The 23,087-nt window shown below is 41.6% G+C and overlaps 1 protein-coding gene across 1 annotated transcript; it reads left to right on the top strand.

Moving 5' to 3' along the window:
- Positions 1–13,710: 13,710 nt before the first annotated feature.
- Positions 13,711–22,576, top strand: LOC133995868 (chitin synthase chs-2-like). Its single transcript, XM_062435381.1, has 22 exons — positions 13,711–13,736; positions 14,237–14,372; positions 15,145–15,333; positions 15,449–16,319; positions 16,711–16,894; positions 17,058–17,156; positions 17,393–17,578; positions 17,674–17,848; positions 17,951–18,052; positions 18,171–18,306; positions 18,455–18,655; positions 18,766–18,881; positions 19,117–19,285; positions 19,385–19,564; positions 19,687–19,962; positions 20,076–20,253; positions 20,347–20,387; positions 20,501–20,565; positions 20,920–21,030; positions 21,122–21,333; positions 21,428–21,521; positions 22,445–22,576. The coding sequence occupies exons 1-22, from the start codon at positions 13,711–13,713 to the stop codon at positions 22,574–22,576; spliced, it is 3,879 nt and encodes a 1,292-aa protein (XP_062291365.1).
- Positions 22,577–23,087: the final 511 nt, after the last annotated feature.

The raw sequence follows: 23,087 nt of genomic DNA, 5'->3' as shown, positions 1-23,087 counted from the left end.
ATTTTGAAGATTTCCTATGTATTTGACTGACTCAAACGTCTGGAGCTTCATATTAACTTTGAAATACATTGTCACACTGATTGTGCATTTTGTCCCCCTTCACTTACGCCTACATTGAAAGTCCATTATAAAGGTATCTCTCAATGTCCAATATGAACATGAGGAATGATTACAGTAAGAAAAGCCTGGGCTAATTACTTATTTAAGAAAATTGTGAACCTGTCTTTTAATTGCTGTAAATTGTCAAAAAAAAAACTACAAAGAGCTGGATATTAAAGCACCAGTTTCACATTTGATTCTGACCCTGTTATTTCTATTTCATTATTTGCCTTGTAATTTCTTAGTTGTTTGGTGACTTTTGATTTACTTTCTCTAAAATACACAATGTAGTATTATAAGAATTACCTTCCAAACCAGTCGGAAAATGTAAGGAAAACGACTAAGAAAAGGGGGAATTGGGTAATAATTGGTAATACACAAAATGCCCAATCATTCAATTAGATCACATTATATATATAAATACATATATATATCTTATCACATCAACATGACATCAAAGCTACATTTTCTTCAGGATTTGATTTGTTATGTAAGTTTTGGAAACAGATTTTGGACATTTTCAGATGGCTGCTGTGTTACTTTTAATTTCCCCTTTTTTGTGATGAAGTTTCTGTTTTTTGTTCATTTTTACTTCTTCATTTGTTAGCTCCATTGCATATGAATCCACTCTATGTATGTAGCACAGTGCCCTCAAAATACATTTGATCTTTCTCTTTCTTTCGATTCACATCAGTTAATAATTTCACAGGTGACGAGTGATTTATCATCCATTTTAATTAAATATTTGTTCATTGACAAAATCATTGACATATTAATCGATTATGAAAATATGCTCAAGCTGCAGCTCTACTGTGTTCACATCCTCACCTTCACCTGAGGAAGACCTTTTGTAGTCAAATCATTGTCATGTCTATGAAACATTAAAGAAGAAATGGAGACAACGCAGCGATCTGCACACATTTTGTTTTATATTTTTGTGCAGATAATAATAATTTACAGATGTGCCTCCTGCTGATTGCCTGAAATGACAAAATAAACTTGTAGCATTCAATTAATGTGAAGGAACTTTGTCTTTGATGTGGCTCATGCTTAAAACACACAGTATACAGACATTAAAAACACAACATTTGCAGTATATACAATATACAATATGTGAGATTTCATTTCATGTGTGAAAAGTCTGATAATGAACTAAAAAATAATCATCCGTTTTTTTCTAAAGAGATGAAAGCATTTGCACTGCCACGTGTGACACATCTCACATGCTTTTAATCGAGACTAACAACTGTGATTTTACATCTCGTATCAGTGTCTGTATGCATACCAAACACGGTTCAGCTACTGTTTTGGCTGATTTAATGCCCTCACTGAATTTCAGGTTTGGGCATGTTTTAATGTTTAGTCAGATACTCGTGATATGTCAAGCTAAAAAGAAACAAGGAACAAGGAAAGTCGGAAATAAAGCTTCATTTAATTAAAGTGCTGTTGAATACAAACATGACCCTTTGCTGATTCATAAACCCTCAGCCGTATGATAATTTTCTGATTTATGGAGCTGTTTAACATTACAACAAAGAAACTTTTTCCAACACTTAATTACATAGAAGAGCAAACATCGCAGGTATGCAGGAACAACTTGAAGTCTGAATTCTTCCTTTATGAGCGCATGTGTTAAAACTCCAAGTGTAAACATCTCAGGTGGGCCCATCCCAGAAAGGATTGTCCCACAGCTCAGCTCCAACCGTCAAAGATTAATTGTATTTATTTATGTGTTTTTAGATTATGTTTATTAATGTGTCTGTTCAGTTATATTTTATGTGCACTGTGGCTTAAATCATATTTCAAAGAAGTCTATTGGGGAACATTTAAACATTTATTTTAGTTAAACTTATTAGTTGGCCTAACATCTATCATATTTAAAGATATTGAGTCAAACCAGCTTTTAAAAAAATCATCTGTCTGTACTGCATAACATAACAGAAGAAACCCAACACTGAAGCTCAACAGTAGCTGTCTCCTATGTCCGATCAAGAAAACCAAGTTTTTCCAAATACTTGACGTAAATTTTGCTGCAGCAGAAAGCTGACAGTAAGTCATCTGAATGTATGTGCTGTCAGTGCAGTGATCTAGAGAATGTAATGCATCCTCTTCAGGACTGAGTGAGCGCTCGTGTCTCCACATATCATATTCAAGCCGCCCGCAACACATCTGAGGCCAAGAAAAGAAGATATTCTCCATAAGACAGTCTGATAGTAGAAAAGGGACGTGTCATCCTTTTCATCTTTTTTCCCATTTCAAACAGTTTTCTTATATCCACTGAAAAACTATTTCAAGATATTTTTCTTTTTCATATGACCTATCAAGACCAACTGTGGTTGTAAATACAGCTCTAAACCTTTAATAAAACCAGCAATTAACGTTGCATGTATCTGTGTCACTAAAGGAAGAATAGGCAGGTGATTTAACCACATCATAAATGACCTCTCCCTCTGCAATTCATTGAATGTTAACTCTTCAGTACATATTTGGACTGCACAGCGCATGACAAACTATTTGGCAAGGTAAGGCAAGGCATGGCAAGGCAGGTTTATTTATATAGTGCATGTCATACCCAGGGGCAACTTAATGTGCTTTACATAAAACAAACATTTAACAGTAAGAATTGGAAACAAAAAACATAAAAAAACATGCAATTTGAAACATTTAAATAAAACCCAATAATAGTAAAAACATGGAAACATTAAATCATACAATTAAAACAAAAAACCCCACTAATAATACAAAGTACAGAAAAATAGAAATAGAGACAAATAAAATAAAAACCAGACGAGGATAGAGCATTAAATATAGGGCCGATCCACAATTTTTCAAGTTTGTCTTAAAGCAGCAGTCAGGTGTCCAACAGTGAAACCTCCTCGCTGTAATCATTCCTCCTGTTCATACTGACTATTAAAAGATCCCCTTCAAATAATAATAATAATAATAATGATAATAATAATAATAGAGCATAAAGTAATATTTAAAAAATAAATAAATAAAAACATTACTGTAATATAAGATGGAATAAGAATAAAAATAGTACATTATTAAAGTAGCTAAACATACTATATATATAAAAAATCAAGTAAAAATACCACTATTAAAAGAAGTGCAGTGCACTAATTGAAAGCCAAAGTGAAGAAATACACTTTTAGCTTTCTCTTGAAAATATTTAGTGAACTAGCTTCCCTGATTTAGTTTGTTCCATAGCTTTGGGGCGTAATTGATATATGTTTATTTGTATAGCGCCTTTCATACAATAAATGCAGCTCCAACTGTTACAACAAAAGAAAGTGAAGAGAAGAAAGTGCATCACAAGGAGCATAATCAATGTCAAAAAGGAACAAAAGAGCAAGAGGAAAGAAGTGCATCACAGTAATCGAGTCGGCTTGAGATAAAGGCATGAATCAGTTTTTCTGCATCTTTTTGATTTATGAATGGTCACATTTTAGCTATGTTACATTATTAATGTGAGACCTGAAGATTAAATCTGAATCTGAAAATGCATTTAAAGTTTGAGCTGTGGTGGAAGTACTGTCACAAAAAGAGTCCTTCCTTGTCGGCCTATCAAAGTGTATTGCGTGTTAAGTTGCAGTCTCACCCCACCACATTAAAGAAAAGGTTGGGTGTGGTGAGGAAGATTAAAAACACAAGGAAGCCAATTTAGGGCTCTAAATTATATAATCTGTCAAGATTGAGTCAGCCTGCGGGTTTATTATTAGTGACAGCTCACTTATGATTTTCCCCCCTCCAAAGTTATCTCTAACTTCCTTGTAGAGTGTAAATATGAAACTGAAGCAGAGACATAAAATATGTAGAAATAGAAACGCAACATGCAGGCTGAGCACGGCAAATTGTTCCAGTGGGCTTTTAGGAAAAGCTGCAGATCATATTCACAGTTAAAACAAAAGGGTGATTCATCTGTTTTCTTCAGCATTTTCATAGTCAGGGAAACATGACGGCTTACACAATCTCACATTTTATTCTTTTTTTTCTTTTGATCCTCAGTTTTTATTTGACTGTAGCTCATCTCTGAAAAAACGTTGGTTAACATTGGTCATTTTAAAATGTGCTCTATACATAAATGGGCTTCACTTTAGTTAGTGTAACTGTGTGTTAGTGAGTTTGTTTTTAGTATGTTTTCCCCCACAATAAATAATGCACTGCCAGCTATGATCGGCTGATTGTACAGTATTGTCAGCTGCAACATTATCCAATTTAAAGTGCATGAAAATTCATTTAAAAAAAATCTTGTATGAAAAAATCTTGTAACATCCATTTTTTTATACAATTAATTGCAGTTCCTGTGCACATTACCTTGACCTATTACCTATATGCACTGCACTCACTCCCATTTCTACTTTAAGTTTTTTTGCACTATAACTTGCACATTTGCCTTTTACTTTGTTCTATATTATTGCTAATTTCATTTAATTCAATTCTAATTTGGACTATTTTTTACCATTTATTGATACATTTCTGTGAAGAAGAAGACATTCCCAAATGGTGACATTGGAACAGTGACACCAACTTACAGAAAAAAGTAAAACAAAGACTTTTTTTTTTTTTTTGTCTGACGCCTTTGTCAACTAAACGATTAATATTCCCTGTATAAATTATTATTTATACCAGATTATGGCAACTCCCTATTCACTTGCCCCAGCAAGAAAACATGACATAGCCTCCTCAATAAATTCATAACCTAGTCACTTTTAGAGCACGGCATGTTCAGACACCTTCCTACTCTTTGGCTCATAACTTACAACAGGGTGTGTTTGATTTGTGGCTGCTGACTGACTGGCTCTGACTCTCTGGTCTGTGGGCCCTGTTGACTCCTTTAAGAAGCGGTTTGAGACTCACCTGTTTACATTCTCCTTTGTTCAGTCTTCTGTCCTACACTCTCACACTATAGCTGTATTCTATGTCGGCTGCATTGTAAAACGCTTTGTGACGTCTGCTTGACAACTGTGAATATAAGTTAACTAAGCCACGTACTTTTATTTAAACTCATTAGTGGATTTTTCCAGTGAAACAACCTTTTTACTGTCAAGTTCTTCCAGATGTGACAAGTTTACCCAAACATACTCCACACATTTATGCAAACAAACCATCCTGGTGAAAATATGCTCCCATCCAGAAACTGTGATGCGATTTCTGATTGTTTCATCTGAACACATCCATAAAATATCTTATATTTATTCTCCAAAGATGATGACTCTAGATTTACAATTGAATTGTGCAGGATAGTGCATTACATGATGCAAAAGAAAGAAAAGTTAGTAAGATCAGTTAAAAAGTAAAAACGAATTACTTAATTATTCAGAAAATCTCATTGACATCAAGATCTCTTTTGCACGAGAGACCTGAGAAGAAGTCACATCATTATACACATTCACAGAGACACTACTTCAAACATTATGAAGAACATCACCTAGTTAAACTCCCCTGAGGGGTGTCTATAAATATAGGCTGTGTTACAGTTCATTCTATTTGTGAAGTACCAGAAACCAGTTCTTCAGAGTTTATGGGAACTATAGGAAAGCAAACTTGCTCTGACACCTCGTGTCAGGAATATTAACTCTGGGCTCAACTGAGGATTTTTTAATAACTCAGTGACATACATAGCAAGGCTTTAAAATGAAGACACAAGTAGCCTGGTGTATTCTAGACAGTGTTGGGGAAGCTACTTTGCAAGCGTAGCCTGTCACAAACTGGCTCAACATATGTGACAAGGAGGGGAGACAATTCAGGATTTGAAGTGCCAAATGAAAATGTTTTATTGTAACTTAAACAACATATCTACAAAAAGCATGAGGTGTTGAGAGTAGTGGCATCAGTGGTGAATGTAGTGTGTGGATGACTAAGACATTTGTGTGCTGCTGTTGAGTGTAAAAGGAAAACGCCAAAATGAACCCAGAACCTGTAGCAGCGTGGAGCCTAGGGGAGAGAGAGATAGAGAGAGAGAGAGAGAGAGAGAGAGAGAGAGAGAGAGAGAGAGAGAGAGAGAGAGAGAGAGAGAGAGAGAGAGAGAGAGAGAGAGAGAGAGAATGAGACCAGTGTGGCATTTATCACCTTGGTAGCTTGGTAGAGGCCTAGCCAGGTGCCCTAATGATCCAAACCTGGCCTTGACCCACCACCTTCCCAAGATAGGTCACAGTGGCTCGCTGTCGCTCGAGGAAGTGGATACAGATCAGGTTTAGTGATACTGTTCACCTCACGATAGTCAGTGCAGGGCCTCAAACTAGCATCTGCCTTTTTGACTAAGAGGCATGGGGAGGCCCAGTTTGATGAACAAGGCTCAGCAATGCCATTATCCAGCATGTACTGTAATTCAGCCTCCAACTGTCTCCTCTTCTCATCTGACACGCAATAAAAGCGCTGCTTAATGGGCTCAGCAACTCCAACATCTACGTCGTGCTCAATTAACTGTGTTTGGGTTGGGTTATCAGAAAACAGTGATAGATAGCTGTTAATTAGTTTAATCAACTGCTCACGTTTAGCCACATATAAGTGCACGACAAGGATATTCAGATCTTGTAATGTCTCTGAATTTTTCAACCAGCCCCGCAACAACCCATCAACAGGAGCAATATCCACTCCTTCCTCCTCAACTACCACTGGTTCAGACATGAGAGATGTCAAAACAGGGCCAGAGACCAACACTGGCTTGGCTGGAAAGCTCTTGTGCAGTGGAGACACAGACTCACAAGTGTGATATGGCCAAACACCAGCTCATTCGGGCTGAATCCAGTACTTTCCTGGACAACTTGGCGAGCTGCTAACAGCAACCAGGGCAGCCCACCCCCCCAGTCACCCGACAGTTCTGTACAAAAAGCATGCAACATTTGGTGGAAACGTTCAAGTGCACCCTGACTTTGTGCATGGTAGTCTGTTGATTTGTTATGCTTTATGTGTAACTGTTTAAGCACCTGAGCAAACAGATGGGATGTGAAGTTGGAACCTTGGTCAGACTGTATGACTTTGGGGATGCCAAATACTGAAATTAACTGGGTCAAAGCTTCAACCACTGCTTTTGCTGTAATAATGCGAAGTGGATAAGCAGCAGGATACCTGGTAACCTGACACATTACAGTCAGCAAATATTTGTGTCCAGGCCTCACACATTCAATGATCAAATGCTCAAATGGCTGTCCAATGGCGGGGATTGGCTCTAGAGGAGCAGGTTTAACAACCTGATTTCACTTGCCAGTGAGCTGACAGGTATGAGACATCTTAACGAAAAGAGCAACGTCTCTCTTTAAGCGTAGCCAGAAGAAATGTTGCAATATATGGTTGTAGGTTTTATGGACGCCAAGATGACCTGCCACGTCACCATGTGATGTCTGGAGCACTTTACTGCGACGGTTCGTAGGGACACAACTTGGAAGATTGGCTCTCCTACAGATGCATCACCATGTGACAGCGACTTCCGAACCAATTTAGGAGGAAATAGCATTGGGCAGTATCCCTCACCTCTGATGCTGGCACAACTCTGTCAAACAGCTCCGTTAAAGAGGAAACAGCCTTCTGTTCTGCCACTAGCTCAGCCTGAGAACCTGCTAACTGGTCAACCAGCAAATAATCTGGCAACTCCAAACACCCTGGCTCCACCATCCTCTGGGCATCACGGCTGGCAGCACGGGTGATGGCACAGGCTGGGAAAATGTCACCCAAGTGCAGTGGTGTCACAGAGGGTGCGAATACAGTGGGGAACGTAGGGGGCTTCACTACATTAGGCTGACCATCGGCCCACACCTTGTCATCAGCTAAATCATTCCCCAAAATCATATGCAAACCATAAACAGGCAACTGGGGACGAACACCCACTGACACCTCCGCCTGAACAAGACCCCAATTGAGAACCAACCAATGCAATGGGACCGAGAATGGAACCATACCCATCCCCAGTGTGATTACACATCCACCAGTATCAGTCCTGGATGAAAATGGTAACACAGACTCAAGAAAGAAAGAATCTAGTGCTCCAGTATCTCTTAGGATTTGAATGGTAACCTACACCCCACCTTACCAAAGAGACCCACCCATCTGATACAAAAGCAGAGTAGTCAACCTGAGGAGCTACCGGCTTAGTACAAGCCTGCACTTGACCTAACGCCCTGCTCTCAGATGTTATAACTGGAGCAGCCATAACAGCAGGTTTCACCTGACCAGAGGACCTCCTGGCTTTCAGCACTGGACACTCCTTTTTCCAGTGCCCCCTTGCCTGACAGTACCTACAGGTTTCAGAATTGACGGCTGAACTCTGCCCACCCTGACTAAACTTTTGCTGATCTGCCTCGTTAGCTGTTTTTTTACCTTTCCTGGACTAGAATAATTGTCATTTCTATGACAAGGCTGCTCCCGTTGTGTCACAGAAAATTCTGTGTGTTAGAACATACTCATCAGCCAAGACTGCAGCATCTCTCAGAGTTTTTACCTTATGTTCAGTAATGTAGGTAGCTACCCGCTCAGGCTCAGAGTTTTTAAGTTGTTCCAGTACCACCAGGTTGAAGAGATCATCAAATGTAACAACTTCAGATGCTGCACACCAGCGGTTAAACTGGGAAGTCTAATCACGGGCCACTTCAGTGTAGGTCTGATTATCCAGCCTCTTCCTAGATCTGAAACGCTGGCGATATGCCTCTGCCACAAGTTCATACACTTTTAACACTGCTGCCTTCACTGTGTCATAAAACTTACTATCTGCTACACTTAAAGCAGAGTAGGCCTCCTGGGCCTTTCCAGTCAGAACACACTGTAGCAGCATCGTTCTGTCTGAGTCCAGCCAGTCTTGAGCATCTGCTATCCTCTCAAACAGAGAAAAAAATTAATCTGGATCAGACTCACTAAACCTGGGAAGCAGGCAGAGATTATTAACCAGGTCACACTGAGAAGACTTGCCCCCTGAGGCCTCAAAACTATCATCTCATCTCATCTCATCTCATCTTCTTGCCGCTTTATCCAGGGTGGCTCGCGGGGGCAGCAGCCTAAGCAGGGAAACCCAGACTTCCCTCTCCCCAGCCACTTTGTCCAGCTCTTCCCGGGGGTTCCCGAGGCGTTCCCAGGCCAGCCGAGAGACAGTCTCTTCAGCATGTCCTGGGTCTTCCCCGGGGTCTCCTACCGGTGGGATGTGCCCTGAACACCTTACCAGGGAGGCGTCCGGGAGGCATCCTAACTAGATGCCCGAGCCACCTCATCTGGCTCCTCTCAACGCGGAGGAGCAGGGGGTCTACTCCGAGCTCCTCCCAGATGACCGAGCTTCTCACCCTATCTCTAAGGGAGAGCCCAGCCATCCTACGGAGGAAGCTCATTTCGGCCGCTTGTACCCGCGATCTCGTTCTTTCGGTCACCACCCAAAGCTCATGACCATAGGTGAGGGTAGGAACGAAGATGACTGGTAAATCGAGAGCTTCGCCTTTCAGCTCAGCTCCCTCTTCACCACGACGGATCTGTGCAGAGTCCGCATTACTGTGGACACCGCACCGATTCGCCTGTCGATCTTTCGCTCCATCCTTCCCTCACTCGTGAACAAGACCCCGAGGTACTTAAACTCCTCCACTTGGGGCAGGATCTCATCCCTGACCCGGAGAGTGCACTCCACCCTTTTCCAGCTGAGGACCATGGACTCGGATTTGGAGGTGCTGATTCTCATCCCGGTTGCTTCACACTCTGCAGCGAACTGATCCAGTGAGAGTTGGAGGTCACGGTCTGATGAAGCCAACAGGACCACATCATCTGCAAAAAGCAGTGACCCAATCCTGAGGTCACCAAACCGGACCCCCTCAACGCCCTGGCTGCGCCTAGAAATCCTGTCCATAAAAATTATGAACATAATTGGTGACAAAGGGCAGCCCTGGCGGAGTCCAACCCCCACTGGAAACGAGTCAGACTTACTGCCGGCAATGCGGACCAAGCTCTGACACCGGTTGTACAGGGAACGGACGGCCCATATCAGGGGGTCTGACACCCCATACTCCCGGAGAACCCCCCACACAGGACACGGTCGAATGCCTTATCCAAGTCCACAAAACACATGTGGACTGGTTGGGCAAACTCCCATGCACCCTCAAGGATCCTGCAGAGGGTGTAGAGCTGGTCCACAGTTCCACGACCCGGACGAAAACCACATTGCTCCTCCTGAATCCGAGGTTCGACTATTCGACGGACCCTCTTCTACAGTACCCCCGAATAGACCTTACCAAGGAGGCTGAGGAGTGTGATCCCCCTATAGTTTGAACACACCCTCCGGTCCCCCTTCTTAAAAAGAGGGACCACCAACCCAGTCTGCCAATCCAGAGGCACTGCCCCCGATGTCCACGTGATGCTGCAGGGTCGTGTCAACCATGACAGCTCCACATCATCCAGGGCCTTGAGGAACTCCGGGCGGATCTCATCCACCCCCGGGGCCCTGCCACCGAGGAGCTTTTTGACCACCTTGGCGACCTCAGCCCCAGAGATAGGAGAGCTCATGCCCGGGTCCCCAGGCCCTGCCTCTTTACCGGAAGGCGTGTCGGTGGGATTGATGAGGTCTTCGAAGTATTCTTTCCACGATCCACAACGTCCCGAGTCGAGGTCAGCAGCGCACCGTCCCCACCATACACAGTGTTGACGGTGCACTGCTTCCCGCTCTTGAGACACCGGATGGTGGTCCAGAACCTCTTTGAAGCCGTCCAGAAGTCGTTCTCCATGGCCTCACCGCACTCCTCCCATGTCCGGGTTTTTGCCGCAGCCGCCCCCCGCTTGGCCTGTCGGTACCTGCCTGCTGCCTCCGGAGTCCTACAGGTCAAAAAGGCCCTATAGAACTCCTTCTTCAGCTTGACGGCATCCCTCACCGCCAGTGTCCACCAGCGGGTTCGGGTATTGCCACCACAACAGGCACCGACCACCTTGCGGCCACAAGACCGGTCGGCCGCCTTGACAATGGAGGCACGGAACATGGCCCACTCGGACTCAATGTCCCTCGCCTCCCCCGGTACATGGTCAAAGTTCTCCCGGAGGTGGGAGTTGAAGCTCTCTCTGACAGGAGACTCTGCCAGATGTTCCCAGCAGACCCTCACAATGCGTTTGGGTCTGCCAGGTCTGACCGGCATCCTCCCCCACCATCGGAGCCAACTCACCACCAGGTGGTGATCAGTTGACAGCTCCACCCCTCTCTTCGCCCGAGTGTCCAAGACATGCGGCCGCAAGTCCGACGACACGACTACAAAGTCAATCATTGAACTGCGGCCTAGGGTGTCCTGGTGCCAAATGCATATATGGACACCCTTATGCTTGAACATGGTTTTCGTTATGGACAATCTTTGACGAGCACAGAAGTCCAATAACAAAACACCACTCGGGTTCAGATCGGGGGGGCGTTCCTCCCAATCACACCCTTCCAGGTCTCACTGTTGCTGCCACGAGAGCGTTGAAGTCCCCCAGCAGGATGAGGGAATCCCCAGAGGGAGCACTCTCCAGCACCCCCTCTAAGGAGTCCAAAAAGGGTGGATACTCTGAACTGCTGTTTGGACCATAGGCACAAACAACAGTCAGGATCCGTCTCCCCACCAGAAGGCGGAGAGAGGTTACCCTCTCGTCCACCGGGGTAAACTCCAACATACAGGCACCAAGCCGGGGGGCAATAAGTATTGCCACCCCTGCCCGGCGCCTTTCACCAGTGGCAACCCCAGAGTGGAAGAGAGTCCAACCCCCGGCCCGGCCACCAGGCACTCGCCATCGAGCCCCACCCCCAGGCCTGGCTCCAGGGGGGGGCCCCTGTTGACCCGCGCCCGGGCAGGGGAAACGAAGAACCATTTATTGTACTCATCATAATGGGTTCTTGTGAGCTAAGCTTTGTCTGGTCCCTCTCCCCGGACCTGTTTGCCATGGGAGACCCTACCAGGGGCATAATGCCCCCGACAACTGAGCTCCAAGGGTCATTGGGACACGCAAACCCCTCCACCACGATAAGGTAGTAGCTCAGGGAGGGGTATACTGTCAGAAAACACTGTAGCAGCATCGTTCTGTCTGAGTCCAGCCAGTCTCGAGCATCTGCTATCTTCTCAAACAGAGAAAAATCTGGATCAGACTCACTAAACCTGGGAAGCAGGCAGAGATTATAACCAGGTCACACTGAGAAGACTTGCCCCCTGAGGCCTCAAAACTATCAGCTCTGCCCATATCTGAAAGTTTACCCTCTTTTACCAGCTGTAATTGATACTGTTGCATTTCCAACTTTGCACACTCAGGTTTATGCTTTATAGTTTCCAATTCTAATTCCTTTTCAAATTTCAACCTCTCCAACTCTAACTGCTGTTTTAACTGCAACTGCAGCAACTCCTTCTGTTGTTTAAATGTTAGAGTTCCAGGATTAGGCACTACACTGGTCACTGGACTGTTAACTGGCTGCCGGCACAAGACTCCAGCCTCAAACAGACCATCCCTTAAGCAAGTCTTCACACTCTCCTTTAACTTCTTATCTGAAATGTAAACTTCATAGTGCTTAGAGCCTGTGGAGGATCCTGGATGAAAATCTCCACAAGGGAAGCCATCCTCAAAAACAAATAGCGTAACAAGTTACAAACCTTGACTGGGACACACAGAAAACCCAAACCTGAGGTAACAGGTGAACAGGAGCCTCACCCCTATACTGATGTTAACTACAACCATTAAAACTAGCTAACTAACGCCTCCCTCGTCTTCGTGCAGTTGATGGTGTTCACAAGAGCACAAAAAGATAGAAATTATGAATTGCAGCTTTAAAGTTAAATTAAAAAACATCTTTGACTCACACTTTTGCAAGATATTTACAAAAATATATCTCAAATAGCACTCTAATGGAATGTGATGTCAATATTCATGATCCCAAAAGAATCAATCTTTGTACTATTAGTGAGTGGTTGACGTAATTTCATGTTGTATTCACTTCACAGCTGTTAAAGTGTCTGAAATGCTTGAACTGAAGACATGGTGCAACACTTCAAAACAATGGGAGGAGCAACAACCTGCTGCAGCCTATAGGGACTGTTAGATTTACTGTAACACTCAACACTTGGATTAATAATAATAAAAACATTTCTATTGGTGTATCCAATTTTTTTATTCTCTTTAATGATGGTGACGCTGCATGAAGACTCCCAGGTCTAGATTTGCGGTGGCAAATCCTGCCCACCCTGGTCATTATTCAGTGTCTGTTCTATGTTCCTTATGCTGTTTTGTCCCTCCTTCATTTCCAACAACTTGCCCCTCAACTTCACCTCTCTCTCCTGGCTCCCCATTGGTGTAATACTGGGTTAATACTCTATACTATACTCTGCTGTAGCAAGAGCAAGAAAAAACTAACACAAAAACTTTACTGCTGCATGTAGGAATGATTACTTTGTTATTTACATTTCCTGGTTAATAGTGTAGTAATTGTAGTTTTTCTTAAACCAATTGGCTACTGGGAATATAAGTGTAATTACTTTCATATGCTGGTACAGTGGTACAGCACGCATGTGCAGTTAATTCAGGTGTTGGGTGGTGCCAGCCAGGTATTGCTTCAGGTGCTTACTTTCAGGAGTCATAGCTTCAGGTGCTTACTTCTATAAAGCTCGACCGTCAGACACAGGTAACTCATTTGCAACACACATCATGGAGGAAGACAGAGATATGCCAAAGTAAGTAAAATAATTAAACATATATATGTATTTATTAACATTAATTTTGGTTGTTAATAGTTCCTCATTGACTTCATTTTTTGATGTTTAATATTTTGTATTAAGATTTTCCTTTTAACTTTGCTTTTAATTTTTCTTCTTCTTTTTTTGGAGGAATACACAGAGAGGGAAAAGGTGATTGCACATTTTTTTAAGTAACATTTCTTGGGATACATTTAAAGATACAATTCATCTGCAGTAGTTTCAAATAATATATTTATTAATAACTGTATATTTTTAAGCAATATATTACAAAGTTTTTCCACTTTATATCTATATCTACATGCTTATTCATATCCATATCTATCAATTTTTATATAGCTACTGTATGTGTCTGTATCTAACTATTTACTACATAATTTATTATTATCATTATCAATTAATTATATATTATTTATATGTGTATATTTTTCTTAGCTCACCAATTTTGTACCTACCTGACATTTTGGTATCTTTAGCAGGAGGTCGTGGGATACCTGTCGAGAGGTCCCGGTCATTGAAGATGAACAGACGCCATGGAAACTGATCAAGCTGCTAAAGTTAATCTCATTATGCGTAGTCGGTGTGCTCGTGTTCGGATTGGCAATAAGTAGCAAGGTTTGTTATTTTTTATTATTATATTTTAAAATGTATATTCATCATTGGTATTGATATGATAACGTGTGTTGCATGATTCACTAATTTCAAATGATTTTCTGTGTATTGAGTCCTCTATGAATTTTCTATTATGTATTATTATGTTGTTTTTTAAATTCATATCCGGCTGTGGTTTTGCACTTTAAATAAACTTTGACTTGACAATAATAATAATAATGATTTCTCATGACTCACAGACCTGGTTCATTTTCAAACAGCACAAATCATGTACAAAGCAATATATTTCCTGGAAATATTCAGAAATAGTTTTTCAACAGAGTTGGGGGTTATAATCGATTTAAAACATCAGCGGGCACGCACAACATTAAAAAGTTGTTGTGTTTCTGTTTGTGGAGTGAGGTTGTGGAACAGATTGGGTGGGGAACTCCTTTTCGGACATGTTGGGTTCACATTATTATTGTTGTTTTGACTATTCTCATTGGTTTTGTTTGTTTGTTTGTTTTTTTGATTACTTTTTTTGTCTTACTCATAAACGTTCGAAATAAATCAAATCAAATAATAATAATAATAATAATAATAATAATAATAATAATAATAATAATAATAATCATAATAATTGTTGTCCATACCTGCTTTCAATCATAGAATATAAACTTAATTTTGTCATATTAACTCAGACCCACCAAGTCATTGTCTAGGTAGCAGACGCTCTTTTCACATTGCAGTATTAACAACAGATTAAACAATAACAGCTTTCATTTATCACTTTTAGACTTCTTTCCTCCTCATGATCACCTACGCCAATGAAGACACAAAGATCCTCCCAGCGGACCAGAAACCTGTCGCTCTGCTGTGTATCGGCTGCTCTCTCATCTCATCCAGCGTCATTCTTTTCCTCAAAAGCTTCTGGAAAGCATGTTACAAAACATCAAAGCCTCCAAGAAAAACAACCATTGCTCTGGTGAGACAGGTTCCAGTTATATTATGTAACTGTTTTTACTCTCTAGCTGATGCCAAAAACAGAGCACAGCATGTGTCTTAGTCCTTTTTCTCACCTTCTTCTGCTTCTCCTTCAGGTTCTGTTCTTCGAGTTTCTGGTGTCTCTGGGTGCAGCAGTTCTCACTATTGTAGCCATGCCACACTTGGACATCGTGACCAACGTGACCATACTGAACAGCATAGGGATCCTCTCTGCGCTCCTGCAGGTGGTTGCCCAGTGCACCGCCAAAGAAAGAAACCGCTACCTGCTGCCGTCAATCACTGCTTTCGTCCTCATTTTGATCGGTCATGTCTTGTTCATTGTCTTATACATCATGAAGGATACCAAGACAGCGATTTGGGTCGGACTGGCTGTCGGTGGGTCATTCTTGGTGTCTTTCAACTGGTGGGAGAACTACTTCACACAGATCGGTGAGAAGAGCAAATCCAACTTCCTCAAGAACTTTTGCAAAGACATGAAAAGGAGTCAGAACATGCTGCACATCCTCTCCAGCATGCTGAGAATCGGGGTGACCGCCTCTGTGCTCGGTGCATACGTCCCTCTGTCCAAGATGGACTGGGATGTAGTTACTTCCATCCCGAGTCGTGAGACAAGGATTATAGTCATCACCATCGGAGTCCAGCTAATTAGCTCAGCACTGTGTCACTGGTTTGCAGTTACTGCTTGTAAGATGCATGCCCTGCGACGATGCTTCATCCTGCCTCTGTACCTGGCCTCTCTGGCTGTGATGGCTCTGCTGATCATCCCCGTTATTGTTTACTATCAGGACTACAGAATAAGTCTGAACGGGACCGCAAACGTCAACTTCACAGGCTACTGCACTGAAGCTGTGTTTGCAAGAAACCAAAGCCTGAATGGCAGTGTGTTCCCACATCTGGTTTTGGACGTTACACACACTCTGTGCTTCCTGGATATGTCCAACATAACAGACATCGGTCTACTAACAGGTAATAGACTTGAGCTTTGTATCCTCTACAATGTAGTTTGGCACAAATTATTTTTTAATTTGCATGTAGCCCAAATGTGGAGATTCTGTAGGCCATCGCAACCCGTCCTATATACCTGTCAGCAACAGTGCTCATGGTTATGAAAGAGCCAAGGCTTTTATGAAAAATAATCTAGTCTCAGTATCTTTGTATCATGATGTAAATTTGTTTATAAACAAATTAGAAATGAACAAAAACTCTACATTGTTATTTTGTTAGTGCATAATTTTCATGGAAAAATGGAGACTTGACATTCAATTTATTAGGCAGCTCTGTATTTTTCTGAATACACTAAAATATTTCATCCTGTCGGAGGTTGAAATCGTTAAATGGTTTGTTTATCCTCCATCAGGTTCATCAGTGGCTTGGTGGCTCGGTCTTGTGTTGGCCACCATCCATTTGTGGCACCTCCACTTGCATCGCATTCAGAGGACCCAGGACCTGTTCATCAGGAGGCTCTATGAAGGAGCTTTTATCGAACAGTCCCTTCTCTTCAACACCCGATTTGAAATTCAGATCAAAGACAAATCGAGGAGGTAAGTCTGAGGTCTCCGTGTAGGAGTAATCATCAAAAGTCAGATCTTTCATTCTTCAAGGTGTGTTTGGACTTGGTTAGTAAAGTGAATGTGTAGAAGAAGAGTTTATCTAGCTAGGACTGGAAACAAGAATTTCGCAAATTTGCAAATCTTTTCATTTCAGAGGCTTTCAGGTGTTGGAGAAAGCAATGGTGTATCTGTGTGCAACCATGTGGCATGAGACCTACGATGAGATGATTAAAATCATTATTTCAATCTTCAGGTGAGTTACATTCTGTAATTTAGCTGTTACTTAACGTTACCTTCATTTACAACAGTTTCTTTCTCTGTGGAATCCTTGAGGTAAATTATATTTTGAACTTCTTCACACCAAAGAGATTTCAGAGCTAAGGTCTCAGCTCAGCCAGTTTCAACAGAAAATTGTTAACAACTTCATCAATTATTTCCTTACAGTGGATTTTCTCACTTTTCTTCTTTGTGATTTTCTGATTATTGCAGACTGGACAAGTACAGACCAAATGAAGACTCAGACAAAGACCCAAAGAGAGTCCCAAAGTTCAATGATTTCACCTTTGAAGCCCATATCTACTTTGATGACGCATTCACTACTGTTCCGGGGCGTCAGGGGCCTGAACTCAACGAATTTGCAAAAACCCTTGTGGGAGTCCTCACAGAAGTTTACGGGTATGAACCACCTAACAAATTGTCTGCCATGATGGTGCATTAAACACACATTTTCCATGAAGTACAAATCACTATCACCTATTCTCTGTTACCAGCATCTTCGTGAACATTGATGAGAAGTTATTCAAAAAGCAGCAGCAGGTCCCTGATCAGAAGATCATAAAGACTCCGTATGGAGGTCGTCTTGTGCTCACCATGCCTCACGGTAACAACATTGTGGTTCACTTCAAGAACAAAGAGCTCATCCGCCACAAGAAGAGGTGGTCTCAGGTAGGGAACTGACTTGCTAGAGACTCATATATTTATGAAATCTCTTCAACTCAACAATGCAACATGAGACAAATGTGTTTTAACTTCTTTTGTCTTTCCTAGGTCATGTACCTTTTTTATCTTTTGGGCTGGAAACTCATGACCAAATACTACAAACGCTTGCAGAGAGGAGAGAATGAGAAAGATCTGCAAAAAGAGATCGAGGTGAGAAAAGCAGAAATGCACATGCAAGAACATGGATGGATAGCATTTCTCAATGAAATAGCTTTGACATAAATGTACTGTAAGACAGAGCAAACTGTGCCTTTTCCTTCAGAAAGAGAAGCACAACACCTACATCCTTGCTTTGGATGGGGACACAGATTTCCAGCCAACTGCTGTGATGCTGCTCATCGATCGTCTGAAAATGTACCCTCATGTAGGGGCAGCATGTGGCAGGATTCACCCCACCGGTTCAGGTTGGCACATAGTAAAATCATTTTTAAAAAAGCAGTTGAGAGATTTACCAGAGAGGGACTAACAAAACAAATACCTCTAAAAGCAACAGGCAGCAGTGGGTAGCATCGTTGCACTGAGGTTAACGATGCTTGTGTATTTCCTGGGTAGGTCCTGCAGTTTGGTTTCAGAAGTTTGAATATGCCATCAGCCACTGGCTACAAAAGACCGCAGAGCACGTGATCGGTTGTGTGCTGTGCAGCCCTGGGTGCTTCAGCCTGTTCAGAGGAGATGCTCTTATGGACGACAACGTGATGAAGAGATACTCCACCAAATCCACCGAGGCGAGTCACCACATCCAGTACGATCAAGGTAAGGGATGCTGTTTCTTAGAACTTCCTGTCTTGGAACTCAGTCTTACTGACATCCTATATGATTTGTCAGTCCCTCATTTATATAAATGAATTCTCGGTAACCTGCAGGTGAAGACCGTTGGCTGTGTACACTACTGCTGAAGCAGGGATGGAGAGTGGAGTATGTTGCAGCATCTGATGCCTACACCAATGCCCCAGAGGACTTCAAAGAACTCTACAACCAAGTGAGTGCAGGGACTGATCAAAATCTCAATAGATTACATACAAAGATTTGGGAAAAAAACAAAAAACATATTCCATTCCAAAATCGACATTTCCAAATCAGATAGATTTCTGACTGTAGATCTCACTGGTTTAAAGTAATTTAGCTGGAAAACCGCTCTGCAGTGCTTGTATTTTTTCACATCATTTTAATCACATTATCACATCAGTAACGTTCATGGCTCTTTGCACCATTAGCGTCGGCGTTGGGGACCGTCCACAATGGCTAATGTTGTGGATCTGCTAGGATCCACCAACACAGTTGCCAAGAAGAATAGATCCATGTCCAAACTCTACATGTTCTACCAGCTCTTTGCAATGGTATCAGTCATAGTGGCACCCGCCACCATCTGCCTTTTGGTCGCAGGTTAGAACATAATCCTTTGTGAACTATAATTTTGAGGTCCACTGGATTTTTATGCAAGAAGAATATGTAAAACTTAGGCCCATCTATTGTGTATTTCAGGAAGTTTGAGCTTCATCTTCAAGGTCTCTTCGAACGCTGCCCTCATCATGGCTGTGATCCCTCCTGCCATCTACCTGGGTCTTTGCTTCAAACTCAAACCAGATACTCAGGTCACGATTGCAGCAATCTTGAGTATCTTATATGCATTTCTAATGTTGGTGGTGACGATGTCCATTATAGGTGAGTTAAATGTTAACAGGCATAACTATGCAGACATTTATGTAGCTACTTTATTTATACATGAAGACCTGTTTAATGCTGCGTTAATCTCAATATTTCTCCACCACTTTACTTCCCATCAGTATCAATGGTGAGGGACCAAACCATCTTGACACCCAGCAGCCTCTTTGTTGTGGCCATGGCGCTCATGTACATCATCACTGCGATGATGCATCCACAGGAATTTCTGCTGTTATTCCACGGCTTTCTCTACATTATCTGTGTCCCTAGCGCCTACCTCCTGCTCACTATTTACTCCATGGTTAACATGACCAATTCATCTTGGGGCACCAGGGAGACAAAGCCTGCCACTGGAGCTGCCACTACAACCACCCAGCCGCAAACAACATCTAAGAAAGGTAGATACTAGATACAACTAAAGATAAGGTTAAAAAGTGTTTATTCTATTCACAGAGTAACACCAAACAAGTATTAGAGCTTGAGCTGACTGAAGTAATTTTCATCCCTGCAGCCATAAGCACCTTCACACGTTTCCTCTCGTGGATCAAATGTTGTAAAAAGTCCAGACAAGGAGCTAGTGAGGAGCTCAATGTCAGCCAAGAGAACCAGATCCCAGAGCACACACAGCCTGAACTTCAGCCCCAAAACACTATTGTAGAGGACGTGCACATCCCCGAGAAAGAGGAGAGGTATTTTATGATGCTGGAACACAGATTGAAATTTGATGTGTCACCCATAAAAAGTGTGAGATGATACTGATAATATTTCTGATTGCATTTCAGGCCTCAGCAGTCTTCTTTCGACTGTCCTGAAGAACCCCACTGTAAGTCCTGATGATTTGGCATAAATCAGTATGAATCTGCTGCAAAAATGTTGATTTCCAACACACTAGATGTCACGTTCTCTAATAATCTCCTGTCTTGCTCTTCGCTTCAGGTTGGGTCAGAGACTTAAAGTCTTTGTCTGATGACATGCACCTGCAGGAGGACACACTCAACCAGGTTAATTCTTTGTTTTATCAGTTTAGTATGATTATCTGTCTCAAATTATATTTTAATCACCTTTGTCTAATGTCGAAATGATGCTCACCATATTCAGTTTCGGGGCAAAAACTGACTTTACGTGCCACTGAGGAATAGAATTAGTCTTTTGTTATTTGCTGTGTCTGTGTTGTTATTTATACTGTTGCGGCTAAACTCAAACAGTGAAAGCAATAATACATCTTTGGGAATACCAGGAGGCTAAATACATACACAGTTTAGTTTTTTGCTCGACCTGCTACATGAGTTTCAAGCTGCTTCATCATGATCTATCTTCAGAATAATTAATTGAGTTATATGTACGTTTCTCTGCAGGAGGAGGAGAAATTCTTTGAAGAGCTGCAGGAAAAGTACCTGAAACCTTTGGTTACTGACAAAGAGACACAGGAAAAAATCGCTGATGACTTGCGAGAGCTGAGAAACAAGGTATAGTCGGTATGATGAACTGTTATATACTTAAAAGGAAACCAATGTTCAATGTGATTAACTGAAGCTTATCTTTGTCATAAACACACAGATAAACTTTGCCTTCTTCATCGTTAACGCCCTGTGGCTGGTGGCGACGTTCAGCCTCCAGTTCTTCGGCACCACCTTGACCATCAAGATCCCCAAGATCAACCTCCTACTGGAAAAAGACGGCGATATCACGGTGGAGCCCATTGGCTTCATGTTCATTCTCGGATTCGCTTTGTCCATTTTGATCCAGTTCCTCACCATGTTTTACCACAGGTACAAAACACCAAATCCTCTTTTCAACACGTTTTTGATGCTCATAATGTTAAAAATTGTTAAAGTCTATCTTTCCTGTTGTGTTTTTATCCAGAATATACACCCTGATTCATTATGTAGCCTTTACGGACACAGAGCGCAAAGACCCAAAGCCTGAAAGCAAAGATGAGTACTTGGCAGGCAAAAAGGTAACTACTACTCATACTATAACTACAACAAATGTTACTGCTATCGTTTAGTTGTCTGTGATGTACAACTGTTACAAAACTCAGCTATTACATTTACTAAAACTGATACTATGATTACCAACAACACTAATAATGATAAGTCTTTGGTTTAAAGCACTGCTGGCAAATGGCAAAAAACTATGTGAGATTTTTTCTACTATTTAGTTATTTAATGATAAGATTCAGACACGCACTTTCTCATTCAAACTCAAAACTATAAAGCCCTAACCCTAAACTAACCCTAACCAAATATCAATATAGCAGTCATTTATGCCTCAAAGATAAAATAAAATAACAAAAAAAAAAAACAGGAAGCTGACAAGATAATGAGAATGAGACACAGCTTTGTTTTCTACCAACTGAACAAGGGACGGCAATCATGCTTTCTACTGGTATTTCTATGCACAGGGTGCAGCTGTGTAAAATAAAGCCAATCAAGCACCTGACCCACTTTTGGCACGAATAAAGTTACCTCTCTGATTGATTAAACTTCTAACATTTAAAAAAATGAACAAAATCCAGTCAATGAGTTTGTTTGCAGCCACAAATCATCATATTCTAACATAGTTTTGGTAGAAAAACCGGGTGCTTGTCTTTTAAAGAGAGCCTACTTGCATGAATACGTCTTTGTGCATCTGCTTACAGATGATATGTCCCAGAAAAATTACCGTTTGTTGTTGTTATTCTTAGGATTAATTTTGATTAAATAACACCAATTATTAAGGCTTGTGCTACATTGACATACTTTTCCGTAATTAACAAAGCCAGTGGAGACTTAATGCACTGACATGCTGCCAACTGCATTCTTACTTGAATTGTTTAGTCACCTTCCAGAAGTATTACAGGTGTTGTGGCATTTATGTTTTCATTCAAATTCCTTCCAGCTCAAGTCCACCTCCAACTCTAGCTTCCAGGAGGACTCTGAGCCAGAGGACAGTGATGATGGTGATTATGATGATGATGATGATGATATCTACACTTCAATGTGGTACAGACAGAATGGCACACAAGTGTAAGCAGACTTTTTGTGCACCACTCAAACGTTTTAGCACTTTGAAATATCCACTGTAATTGAGATTTTACCAAAAATGTCTTTATTATGAACTGTACGGTATATTATTTATGTTTAGTTGAGTGAGATTCATTTATAAGAAAAGGCTTTTATTGAATCAGTTTGTCACCGAATGCTTTAGAGGAAACAAATGACACTGTATACAAAAGAAAACAACTCAGAGATCTGTGTGTGTGTGTGTGTCTGTGTGAGCGACAACAAGTCACTAAACTTAGTATGAATCATTGTGTGACAATGGCTATTTATGAAGGATATAAAGTTACCTTGGATTGTAATTCTTAGGAAGGGTTTTTGTTGTTGTTGTTTTTTTAGTTTGCTGCTGTTGCATTTCCACTCAGAGTGCTGAAAGTGTAAAGTTTACAGTAGTGTAAAAAAAAGAAGGAATAAATGAAGTGAACAATTGAAAAAATAATAAATTGGTGGTGGTAATGTCATGTGTATCAGAGCTAGTCGGG

This window comes from Scomber scombrus, chromosome 16 (genome assembly GCF_963691925.1).
Source record: "Scomber scombrus chromosome 16, fScoSco1.1, whole genome shotgun sequence".
NCBI lineage: Eukaryota > Metazoa > Chordata > Actinopteri > Scombriformes > Scombridae > Scomber > Scomber scombrus.
This window is presented reverse-complemented; position numbering and strand designations above follow the sequence as displayed.